Here is a 13,255-nt window from a genome sequence, read left to right as displayed (position 1 = left end):
ATGCTTAAATGGGACTAGATTGGAGAGTGGAAATAGGACCCACCATATTATCTTGGTCTAGTGGCACTATCGTAAATTTCTCAAGTATGATTTTTTTAGAAAAATGACATTGTAGTTTCAAAAGCTTAATATTCTCTTTGAGGAAGGTTGGTTAACCCACTCGAGTGCCTATAATTGGTACTCCCAATCCCAAGACCAATATCCTTTGTGGGCGACTTTGATTAATGGCTAACATAACTATCAGAGATTGGATACACATTGTTCATGAGGATAATGCATGAATCGATGCCATGTTTAAGCATGCCCCTACAACTCATCAATCCCATGTTTAAGCTAATTGAGTTACCCCACCGTCCATACACATGGGTGTATTCACAAGGTCCATTAGTTACCTACGCATCATTGATATAATTCCCCTTTGACATATGTAAGCAATGCCTACCATAAAACAAAAAGAGCCATACATGAGCTCCAATCATGTGCACATTAGATCATGATCTAGTTCCACCGGCCTTGGTGGAGCCATCCAACAAATCGACACATGACCCTTGTACAACAAGAAGCTTATCCTGACTACCTACGCCCAGATGCCGCACGGGTTTTTTTCCCTCCAAAACCTAACCAGGTAACAAAAAGGGATAGGACGGGATGGGATCAAGGGATCCAGCGTGGATCCGAACCCGAAGCCATAACCATGATCATGGAACCAGAAACAAATTTGGATTTGCCTTTCATATGGTATTTGAATTTGACCATCACCGTTGGTCAGCTCAGAAGCATGGAAGTTGCTTGTCTCTAATTAGTGGCACAGTTCTAAGTTCTGTATTGAATCTCAAAAGCTTGGGGTCAGGATTCAAACTTCCCTATCGTGATGCAATCCAACGGTTGACAGCACATTCGCATATTGCACCTTACAAGAAAAATAAAGTAAGGTCTTTACCAAAAAAAAAAGAAAAATAAAGTAAGGTCTTTACCAAAAAAAAAAAAGAAAAATAAAATAAGGTCAAAGATGTGGTGCCGACTATTGAACTGTTGAAGCGCTGATCCCTATCTGACAGACTCACCATTAATTATAAGAAAAGGGATAAAAAGGTACCAATGGACCTGGTAGGTTGATTGACGGATAGAGACAGAATCTCAGCCTTCTGTTCCTTGGTGGGCTAAGGACTCCTTTTTGCCGAATCCAACCCATAGTTCTCTCTTTCGTTTCGTGGTTGCTTCTCATTCTCGTTAACTTATTTCCACGAGTTTGCAAGGAGAGTTCATATTATATATATGAGAATTTAAGAATAAGAAGAAATACCGCTTGGTTCTGGAGTTTTGGTGAAATTCAGATAGGAAAGTTTTGGAGCGGGAGCAATGGCGTCCATCAACCTCTCCTCCTACCCAAGAATTGCTCTGTTCTCTTCACAGTAAGCTCGTCTTCTCTCATTTCTCCTTCCTTATTGTAACTTTTTCCTTTTTGGGGCGGCTGAGAGAAGGATTTTCAACAATATTTCTTGTTACATACCGAATGCCTGGAAATCTTATTTTCGAGGTTTTTGGATTCATTCGGATCATGGGTTATTATGATTTTTTCCTCTGGCAGCTAGCTTTAGTTTTAATTGCGTGGGGTGTGCCAGATTTCATGTTATTTTTGTTTTCGTTTTTTTTATTTTTTGCGCGAGTTGGAATTGGGTTCCTCTGTTTTGTTGCAATTCTAGGCAGTGGTTTACTTTTCTCCATATGATGATATGTATGTCGAAGGAATTGATAAATGATGGATAATTCTGGCCTTATGTACTTCATGTTATATCATTCGATTTGCTACGCTTTCTTGGCCTGTGAATTATCCAATCATTTCTCCGTTCTTTCGGCCGTTTGTTTTAATTATCATTAGTTTGGACTAGTAGATTTCTTTTGCTGTTTTTTTATTTTTTATTTTTCCGATGTCTTGACGTGATAATTGGATGCCTAAGGCGCGAGAAAGAAATGAAATATCATGGAACCTATGAAAGTGCACAAATAAGTAATTGCAAAGGATAAATGATTGAAAAAAAATGACTTGTTGTGTCTTCACTTCACTAACCCCGAGGTTTGTCTGAAAGAAGCTCAACTCAACCATAATCCCAAATGTAAAGAAATTCAAAAACAAAAGAAAAAAAATGAAAAATATTCTTTCTATGTTTTGTTCAGAGAAATGAGCTTGCAAACTTAATTGGCAGTCATTATAGACAGGTTATAGAACTATAATTTTAATTACTTATTGATTGGTAGTTCATTTTAAGTTTTATAAATATATAATTTTCATTTATTTCTCCTTTATTTTGACTGTGGTGTAAATAAGAATAATAATGTGTGCTTTCTCTAGGGGACGCAAAAACACGAACTGGTATGAATTGCATACCATGAATCCCTTCAGTTCAAATTTGGTCTACCGAAGCAGAAAATCATGCTTCGGTGTCAAGGGTGACGGTAAAGCTAGGGCAACATTAATATCTGGAGAAGGTGATCTCCTATCTTATTACAAAGGCGATTCAGTTGCAGGACAAGGTTCTCTTATATATAGAAAGACAAGTGTTGAAATGCAACCTGATACAGTAGCATTTGGCATACTTGCAGCAGATGCTGCACCAGCTACTGATGAATTTTTTTTTGATAAGGATGAACATGATTTGGACCATCCTACAGAAGGGTTTTCCTCTATACAAGAGGCCATTGAAGACATCCGTCAAGGCAAGGTTCGTTTGTAGTTATATTGGTTTAGGTTGTAGCACCTCATTTTTGTCATTTAAGGTTGTTACTGACTTAGAGTTCACATGTGCAGTTAGTCATTGTTGTAGATGATGAAGACAGAGAAAACGAGGGAGATCTTATAATGGCGGCATCACTGGTAACACCTGCAGCGGTGGCTTTTATTGTAAAGCATGGTACTGGAATCGTATGTGTAAGCATGAAAGGAGAAGACCTAGAGAGATTAGAACTTCCTTTGATGGTAACCAATAAGGAGAATGATGAGAAACTTAGTACAGCATTCACAGTTTCAGTGGTATATGTTCTGCTCCACCTTGAAATAATTGAAATAATGGTTTTTGAAGGTTCAATAACATTGTTTAGAAGACACAAACTATGCTTTGTTTGTGACATTCAGTATAAGATAAGGCTGGAAAAAAGAATATGCGAATTTTAGTTTACCTTAATTGTTGGTTGGCTAAATAACTTAGTATAAGAGTAAGTTAAAGTATGATAGGCAGAAATTTTGGTTATAATCTTTTTGAATGCTATATTAAATGAAATGACTTCATTGTGGTCTCTTAGTTCTAGAGAAGAAGGCTTACCATCCAATATGGATTCCTCAGTTGTTAATAGAATTTGGAATGAAGTCGTTTAGTGTTTTTTCTTTTAACCAGTAACAGAACAATTTATGATGATGGGGTGAGAGTAAAATGGAAATATCCATTATGGAAATTACCAATGTCTTCTCTTGAGCTTTGACATCTTTAGGTGATCCATAGAATCTCCCCTTTTAATTGTTGAGTTCCTAGAAACTTTTTTTTCTGATATTAAACATAAAATGCACATGAATTGAAATGCATATTTCAATTAACCAGTGAGAGCTAATGACTGTATATCAAATAGTTCCATGCTTATGTTTTTCTATCCTGATCAGCTGTAAATATTTTATATTGACTATTGTGCATTTCTGCAGGATGCAAAATACGGTACAACTACTGGGGTGTCAGCTCATGACAGAGCAACAACAATATTGGCTCTGGCATCTAAAGATTCAAAATCTGAGGATTTCAACCGCCCAGGTCATATCTTTCCATTGAAGTATAGGGAGGGGGGTGTTCTGAAAAGAGCTGGACATACTGAAGCTTCTGTTGATCTTGCCGTATTGGCTGGGTTAGAACCTGTTGCAGTTTTGTGTGAGATTGTAGATGATGATGGTTCCATGGCTCGGTTACCTAAGCTACGACAATTTGCAGAGAAAGAGAACTTGAAAATCATATCCATTGCTGATTTAATCAGGTAAACTATAGTAACATCCTTCCTGTGGAAAAGCAAGTCTTGATTTCCTCTACAGCTACAAGGATGTAATGACATCCTTTTGTTATTTTTACTTGATAAAGTATTCTTTTACCTGGCAGTGATATTTACCCATCATTCTCATCTAAACTGAAACAGATGTTCTTGCAGATTATTGCATATCATTTGCTTTTTGAATAATGTTGCACACAAGCTTTTTCTAGGTGTTCCTTGTGTAGATTGAGAGGCATGTTACATTGCAACTATAGATTGTTGTACAGCCACTAGATCTGTAAATTTTAATGTGAAGACTTTGAATACTATCCTGAAGGAGGAGGAAAGAAAAGAAAAGAGAGAAGAATCAGCAGACGTGACTCACCCTAAAAATCATGCCATTTATTCATCTAATTTGTCTTCTATGCAAACCTCCATCATATGGAAAAGAGGTCTCAGCTCACTGGTCAGGGGTTACTGGGATTTTTTTGCAATTATTTAGAGGAGTTGGAGACCTTGAGTGGGGTGCTCATATGGTTTCAGATGGTGTCAGGTCTGAAATTCAATCTAAACAAAAGTGAGATTATGGCAGTGGAGCAGGGAGTAGATATCCAAGGTGTAGCTGAAATTCTGGGAGTGGTGGTATCCTTAGAAAAGGGAGCAAGATGTAGATAAAGTGTTCATAGCTTCTACCATATTATCATAAAGGACATGAAAGTTATGGGGCCCTAAACTATTATACAAGTTTGCCAGACTGAATGTTTTATTTTTTTATTTATTTTTTTCCAGACACAATCTTCAATCCTTTTCCATAATATTTTTCGTTGAAGGAGTGCATCAGTTGAGTGTTTGATGCCAAAGCCTCCCCTGTGGACGTGGTAATTTAAAGCGATGAATGATTCTTGAGATCCTGGTCAAGAGCCTCCCATCATTTCAAGGGAATCCCACCCACCCATTTGGGGTCTCATTGGGTCAATATTATCTTTGGTGCAGATAGTAGTGTGTAAATTCTTTTGCTTCACTTATCTGAGTATATACCTCTATACTCCCTTTTGTAAAGAAACTTCAGTAATACAAAGTTCTCACCACTTATCAAAATAATAATATTCCTTGAGCTTGATAATGCATCTTAGGTGGGAGGCTAGCACAATAGCAATACCAGTTATGCACTTATTCTCTTGAAGTCATAAATTTACTGCTCCCTCATCCAGAAACTAATTGATCCTTATCTGAGAAATGAATGTGAATTTCATATCTGCTACTTAAAAAAGAAAGCTACACTGCCCCCTATGAAGAAAATACAAATTTGTTACAGTATGGTATCTGCCTTTTTGTTCTACCTTTATCTGATGCAAGTAAGAATTTTCTGTCTGATATGGTATGTAATGAGCAGATACAGGAGGAAGAGAGATAAGTTGGTGGAGCGGGCTTCTGCTGCACCATTACCCCTAGCCTGGGGAGCATTCATGGCCTACTGTTACAAGTCATTGCTGGATGGAATTGAGCATATTGCCATGGTTAAGGTATTTAAGATTCTGGAATTACTATTTGTCTGTTCTACATATTTTATTGGACACACGTCATAATTTCCAACTTTAAATACAAGAGGCATAACTTACAATTTATGGTTAATCTATTTATGCTTGATTAGCTGTGATAACATTTTGTGATGTAAACAGGGTGAAATTGGGGATGGTCAAGATATTCTTGTAAGGGTGCACTCTGAATGCCTCACTGGAGATATATTTGGTTCAGCCAGATGTGACTGTGGGAATCAACTGGCACTAGCAATGCAGCAGATTGAGGCAGCTGGTAGGGGTGTATTAGTGTACCTTCGTGGACATGAGGGAAGGGGCATTGGTTTGGGCCACAAGCTTCGTGCATACAACCTACAGGATGATGGACGTGACACTGTAGAAGCTAATGAAGAGCTGGGGTTGCCTGTTGATTCACGAGAGTATGGTATTGGTGCACAGGTACTAAAGACTAAAAGCATATATGAAGATTTATAGTGTTGGAATTATCGAATGAACTGGTCCAATTTTTTTTAATTGTTTTCTCTATTTTGTTTTTTGGGGGCAGGGGTGGTCTTAGTTATTCAATGACTACTTTTTTTTTTCTTTTTTTTTTTTTATAGTTGACAGTGTTCAGCCAATGAATACCCTCCCTCCAACCCAACCACAAGAAGAGGAAAAAAGGCCATTAGACAAATTTGTTAGACTGGACAAGCCGGGAACTAGCCACTGCATATTTGGTGACCAAACCCATAGAGTGGACAAAATACCCTCCCTCCAACCCAACCACAAGAAGAGGAAAAAAGGCCATTAGACAAATTTGTTAGACTGGACAAGCCGGGAACTAGCCACTACACGTTTGGTAACCAAACCCATAGAGTGGACAAAAAGTGGAGCTTACCCAAATTGTTAAGATTCCGAAAGTTGAAGGATTCCCAAGTTTGTGGAGCGTATCTGGTGTGGGGGTGTGTATTTGTCTGATTTTGAAATTAATTTCATAGTGAAGAGCATAAAATAATATTTGTATTATTTTCAAAATTTGGAGTATTAGTTTTTGACATTAAAGCCCAATTAACATTTTTTTTTGTAACCAACACTGAATTAATACCATGCTGATTGCAGATATTGCGAGATCTGGGTGTTCGTACCATGAAACTGATGACAAATAATCCTGCAAAATATAGTGGACTCAAAGGCTATGGATTGGCAGTAGTAGGCAGGGTCCCATTGTTGACTCCAATAACAAGAGAAAACAAGAGGTATTTGGAGACTAAACGTTTGAAAATGGGGCATATTTACAACCATGAGTTCAATGATCACCTAAATGGACATATAGGTGGAAATGGAAAACCAGTCACCAGTGAATCAGTGATACATCAAAGGATATAGCTGACACGTAAATGTTGTCACTGAAGGGGGCATAATGCTTGTGAATTTGGTGATCATCTCAATTTGAATGGACAATTCACTGACCAACATCCCATGGTTGCGTTCTCGGATGTGTGACCGAAGAGAATGCTGTTAGTGGCAGATAGAGGTGCAGATTTAAAGCATGACTTAGAATTTCATATTATCATTGTTCCACTCTCCAGACGAAACTCACTTGGCTGGTGTCCTATGGAGCAGAAGTTTGGACTGGGATATCAGTTATTCTTTTGAAACTTGTAAGTGTAAATCATATGGACTTTTGTTCACTATTAGGCACAACTCTTGGAGATGAAGCAACAGTCTGATAAAACATCACATCCACATTCTTTCAGTGGAAACTATACCTTGTGGACGAACGTAAAGAAGGAAATTTATTGTTAAACTTTTACATGAATAAGGGGCAAGGGAACTGATTGTGATTTATTGCTTACCTTGTTTGTGTTATTACCAAAGTTCAGAATGCACCTACACCATCTTCACGTCTTTCAGCCTTTGGGCATTTAGGTCAACTAATAGTTATTTGTCTCGTCTAGCTCAACTAGTGCTATCAGTCCTCATGTAATGTAGTGGACCAATGCGTTAAAAAGGCCTTACGACTGGTGGACCTCAGACAGCTGCTATTGCACAAACCCTGTAATTCGAATCCAACAAACCGACGATCAATACAACAACATGAAATACTAGAATCGTTATCTATGCCCTTAGCCCTTAAATCATAATGCCTTTAATACCCAATCTTCCCACATCTACCATTAGTAACGGTAATAAGGTCATGTTTGAAAATGCTGTTTTAATGATTTTGATTTAAAATAAATGTTCATTTGAGCCGGGTTCATATTAAGCACTTATTGATGATGTTTGAGAAATAAATTTAAAATAAGTGTTTATTTTAAAAATAAAGACTTATTTTTTAAGCTAAATTTTTAGTTTTTTTATGTACTTAAACAACAAACACTTATTTGGATATTTTTTTGCTAAAACTGTCCCATTTTTTTACAATTTCATTTATACCCTTCGAATGTAAAAAACGTAGGGTTTCTTCTCCATTCAGTCCATTGCCCTCTACAACCTGCGGCAGCTTCGCCACTGCAACGGAGATATTGGGTTTCGGAGTCATCCCACTCTGCGAATCTCGATGGCGATTCCTCCGTCTCTAAAACCCTCTCCCAGTCTGGCTCTGGCACTCGGAACCTCGAAGGTGATTCCATCCCACTTTGCGAATCTCTCGTCCTCCAAGTCCTCTGAAGAAACTCTCCCTCGACCTCTGGAAGAAGATCGATTTTTTTTAGATGGGCTTCTCGTAGGCCTGGCTACAAACAATCTTCTCGCGTTATTCTCAGATCTTTCAGGCAGTCTTTTGAAGTGGGCACCTCGACGAACTCCATCCTCTATTGTCTTTTGATGGAGGATGGTGGTGTTTTTTATTCTGCAACGTTCAAGCTCTTGCTTGATGTGTTTATTCGATAACGTAGGTTTAATAGCGAGAGAGAGCCGACGCACAATGAATGATAAAATAGTCACATTACAAAGGTGTTTATATAAGAAAAAGACTACCAAATGTCTAATATGAATGCACTTATTTCATATTGAAAAAGTTAGGTGTCAAATTTGAATAATCCTCCCAAACAAAGCTTAATTTGGTTGATCCACCATTGATAAGTAGGGGTGTTAATTGGACTAGATTTGGTCCAATTTGATCCAATCCAATGTTAGTCCATTATTAATGGACCAGGTCCAATTCAATCCAATGAATGTTTTGGATTAATTTGAACCGGTTCAATTCAATGTTTGGACCATCCAATCTGTTTAAATTCATTTTGATTTAGATTGGTTTCAATCAAAACCCGATCCATTGACACATATTCTTATTTTATATCAAATGGACCAGATATTGGCTTAATCCAATCCAATCCAATATAATTTTTTTTTACGAACGAACCAAGTCCAATGCAATATGTCTTGATGGTCCAATCCAATCTATCCAAATTGATTTTGGATTGGACAAGGTCCAATCCAAAACCAGTCCATTGACACCCTTATTGATAAGCACCATTGTCTGATGTTCTAGCCAAGGTTTTTAAAACCGACCTAGACAATGAACTAGTCAGGGCCCAGTTCCCCAGGTTAAATGGTTTGATCGTTCAAACCGAATGGACAACTCGTTCTGACAAAAAAAAAAAAAAACGGTCAAAACCATCAAACGGTTTAACTGCCCAGGTTAGAGGTTTGCTAACCAAATCAACATTTTTTTGGCAAAAATCCAGTTTTGGGGAAAATCAGAACCGGTCACCATGGTTTCGACCGTCTGGTCCGACTAGTCTAATCATCCAATCCGGTCCGGTTTTGAAAACCATGATTCTAGCTGTTGCTTGATGATTGGGTGGGTAGGACTTGGGAGGTGTGGCTTATATTTTATGTTAAATTGCTGAAATGTCCCCTAAAGTTTAGTAATTGCAATCACCTCCTTTAAGCTTTTTAATACAGTTACAAGTAGACTTCTTTTGGTAGAATCTTTTAAAAAAGGCATGAAAACGTCCAAAATACTCATGCAATTATTATTGTGACTGATTTCTATGAAAAAAATATAAAGAAAATTTGAAGTGATAATTTTACCTTTGAATAATTGATATCAAGGGAAATTTTGAAAAATAAATCAATTTAAGAAAAGAGATTGCAAAAGTTTGAGATAGTGATTCATATGGAAGAAAAAATTTGAAAAATAAACATTTTTGTTAAAAATAAATATATGGGTATTTTAAACATTTTAATACCTCTTTTTAAAAAATTTTAGGAGAGAATTAGTATTAACAGACTTCAACAACAATAAAAAACTTCATGGAAGTTTCAGCAATTTACCTGTATATTTTATTTGACTATCAATAATTATGACCGTTTCTCCTCCCAAATCATGATTTGATGAACCGAGTAGAAATTAAAAAAAAGGGCTCTTATGATCTTATCCTGTCTGTCCATCTGTGCGCCTTATCACCAAAAGATAAAAAATAAAAAATAAAAAGAAATATATAATCTAAGTTATAATGTTACATGATGATGGTAACCCAATTATTGCTGGACCTGTAATTTAATATTCAAATTTGAAACTGCACCTCCCTCCCTGTCTCATGTGTTTTTTTTTTTTTGATTCATTGTCTCATGTTGGTTATTTACTTAAGGACCTCAGTAACGGGTACAGCGGTCTCACCTAACTGCCCACGTGTCTATTCTTGGGAGTCGGGAGATGGGTTCCCACTTCCCAGTCCCACAACAGACCACACCACTTAAGATGGGATCAACTTGACTAAAAAGAATTCGATGATAAAATGATAAATAACTCTTGTCCAAGGATGATCATCACTCATCATACTCCCTACTCTCTAGTGCAGCAGCAGCAGGCAACCGCATAAATTCTGGCCATCTGGGGTTCGGGATCCCTGAAATCACATCGGCACAATACTCTGTCTCTGGTCTCTGCTTCTAACCCGATGATTCAATGGTTCTAGTATTATCCTCACCCTACACTCCAAAAAGCAGCAGCATTTTTTTTTCTTTACATTTGTTTAGGAGTCCGAATAAATTCGCTGGCTGATTAGTGATTACCCAAAAAAAAAAACAAAAGGGAACAAATTCGCTGGCTTATCTTGAGTTTGGCCACCAAACGGCATCTCTACAAGGCATATGCATAATGCATAGCTAAAAAAATATTACCGTTTTTTCAAAAAAAAAAAAAAAAGTGAACGTGGCATGTGACAGTATAATGTGGATATAATATATTGATAATTTAAATTAATTAAAAATTTGAAACCCCAACGGTTCTTTCTTTCAACCGTTGAATGGCGGAGACAACTAGGGTCTAGGGGGGAACGGAGTCAATGTATTTGTATCTCATACTTTTAGCTTACACAGAGGCATTGAATGCAAAGGGCTACCTCCAATTGATGGACGGCGTGAATTGACCAATCCATCTTCCATCTACTCTGATTTGCAGATGATCGACACATATGGATGGATGATGGACCTCTTTCTCTACAAACACTGAATCAATTTCCATCCATTTTAAATAATCCAAGTGGTATTAACAAAAAAAAAAAAAAGAAGGAAAGAAGTTCGAAACCTTAAACGACTAGCCATAGCTAGCTGTCGAGAACAGAAACCCGGACGCAGTTACACGCTCGTATCTGTGACGGACAGCTGTCTCCCTACGACTAATAGATGATCTGAAGGGTGTTTTTGGGGATTCACATGTTATTTTTACCAATGCAATGGCTATGAAAAAGTCTTAAATTATTGATCGAATAATCTCTCTCTCTCTCTCTCTCTCTCTCTCTCTCTCTCTCTAACTCAAGATTCTAACCCGTTAATTGGATTTTATATTCGAAATTAAAATGCAAAGTTCTCCATAGAATCCTCACACTTTCAACTATAAATATCGATCCATGTACTCCAAATTTCCTCGTTACTCTTCTCTCAAGTATCAATTTAGCTTCTCTGTTGCGCTTTCGCCCTCTGTGTTGTGAGAGCAAAGAGTAGAGAATGGAATCTTCGAATGTGGGTGTGGTTCTGATGATGATGGCTTTGATGATGGTGGGAGCTGCCACCGCACAGTCTCCTGTAGGATCACCGGGGGGAGCACCGACAAAATCTCCAACGGCCTCTCCGGCACCTAAAGTCAGCCCTGCTCCGACGCCAACCAAGGCCGTCACTCCCCCTGCTTCATCTCCTGCTCCCACAACCAAGACCACCCCTCCGGCCTCTACTCCTGCTCCTGCCCCAAACACAGTCCAGTCTCCACCGGCTCCTCCAACCTCATCACCATCTATTTCCCCCAGCGCAGGGGGTCCAACTCCGTCGACAAATGTTCCTTCTGCGTCTTCTCCGGCAGGAACACCTTCATCGCCCCCGGCTGGGAATAACGCTGCCTTGAATAGAGTTACCATCTGCGGATCTGCCATGGTCGGAGTGTTCGCCGTCGCTCTCATGCTATAAATCACTCTCATTGTTAAAATTCCCTCTTCGCCGGAATTATTTTTTCTTTTGTTCAGTTCATTTTGTTGTTTTTGTCCTCTATTTGTTTTTTGATTTGGCACAATGGTGATGGATGATGGCGGTCCGTGCGTATTTGGTTTACCATTGTCATTACTAGTATTACCATTTATTGGATTGGATTCGTTCTTATATTTATGTGATTTGATGAATGGTTCTACTTGAAAACAAGTTAAAATTCCTTTGCCTGCACTCTGCACATTGTTTCTGTGCGGAGAGGATGATAATTATTAGAGAGAAACGTGTCTCTGCAAGTCATAACTAAGAAACTGGTTACATGTGATGTGATTCATGCGTTTCAATGTTGCTACTGTTGATTGATAGCGTTTTTCGCTCTTGGAAGAGGAGAGAAAATGAAATTAGGGACCTGCTTAACAGTCGGGCTTTGTTAAGCAAAATTTGAAGCAAAAGAGAGTCTATGGAATTGTCAATTGGGCTGGGCTGAGTTGGCTCAGTTTAAGCATTATTTTTGGATTAATAATTGGTCGTCAACTACTAATCACAATATATCGACGCGGTGACGCGTTTCTTCTTCTATGCTTAACCAAAGAGTCTATGGAATTGTCAATTGGGCTGGGCTGAGTTGGCTCAGTTTAAGCATTATTTTTGGATTAATTGGTCGTCAACTACTATTCACAATATATCGACGCGGTGACGCGTTTCTTCTTCTATACTTAACCAAAGAGTCTATGGAATTGTCAATTGGGCTGGGCTGAGTTGGCTCAGTTTAAGCATTATTTTTGGATTAATTGGTCGTCAACTACTATTCACAATATATCGACGCGGTGACGCTTTTCTTCTTCTATACTAAACCAACAAAATTGTTTTGGATAAATTACAAAGGGGTTACCCCCACAACGTCCACAGCACATTTCCGCCGTGTATTTCGGATGATAACATCATTAGTTCTAAGATTATCATTGAGAGATGTTTCTAATACACGGTAGAGATGTCCTGTGGAACATTGTGGGGGCTGATTTAATTTCTTACCCTTCTGCCATTAAGGCTGGTAACGGAAAGTATTAAATTATCAAAATATCCTATTAAAATTATTTTCTTTTATTTTTATTGCCCTTTTTCTCTTAAAACTTCAGTGACCCGAAAATATATACCCATACGGTGGATACGATCCCCCCCCCCTTCCATGGCCATCACATTATTGAAGCTTCTATAATATGTCTCAAGGTTCCGGAGATACCAACCAAACTTGTATCTTTGAAGTCATTACTATCGATTCTTCTCTTCAGACCTTGTTGTACAACATGCCATTA

The 13,255-nt window shown here is 38.1% G+C and overlaps 1 protein-coding gene across 1 annotated transcript; it reads left to right on the top strand.

Moving 5' to 3' along the window:
- The first annotated feature begins 1,096 nt into the window (after positions 1-1,096).
- On the top strand, positions 1,097-7,374 carry GCH (GTP cyclohydrolase II). Its single transcript, XM_088961075.1, has 7 exons — positions 1,097-1,412; positions 2,351-2,720; positions 2,807-3,028; positions 3,689-4,011; positions 5,396-5,525; positions 5,682-5,978; positions 6,639-7,374. The coding sequence occupies exons 1-7, from the start codon at positions 1,360-1,362 to the stop codon at positions 6,903-6,905; spliced, it is 1,662 nt and encodes a 553-aa protein (XP_088817201.1). The 5' UTR covers positions 1,097-1,359; the 3' UTR covers positions 6,906-7,374.
- The last annotated feature ends 5,881 nt before the right edge of the window (positions 7,375-13,255 follow it).

Source organism: Nelumbo lutea, chromosome 1 (genome assembly GCF_056320005.1).
Source record: "Nelumbo lutea isolate HS-2025 chromosome 1, American lotus-T2T, whole genome shotgun sequence".
NCBI lineage: Eukaryota > Viridiplantae > Streptophyta > Magnoliopsida > Proteales > Nelumbonaceae > Nelumbo > Nelumbo lutea.
The sequence above is the reverse complement of the archived record's forward strand: the minus strand, read 5'-3'. Positions and strand labels throughout refer to the sequence as shown.

Coding starts and splice junctions, on each gene's coding strand:
- GCH (XM_088961075.1), top strand. CDS start 1,360: ATGGCGTCCATCAACCTCTCCTCCTACCCAAGAATTGCTCTGTTCTCT. Junction 4,012..5,395: donor TCCATTGCTGATTTAATCAG/GTAAACTATAGT, acceptor TGTAATGAGCAG/ATACAGGAGGAAGAGAGATA. Junction 5,526..5,681: donor AGCATATTGCCATGGTTAAG/GTATTTAAGATT, acceptor TGATGTAAACAG/GGTGAAATTGGGGATGGTCA.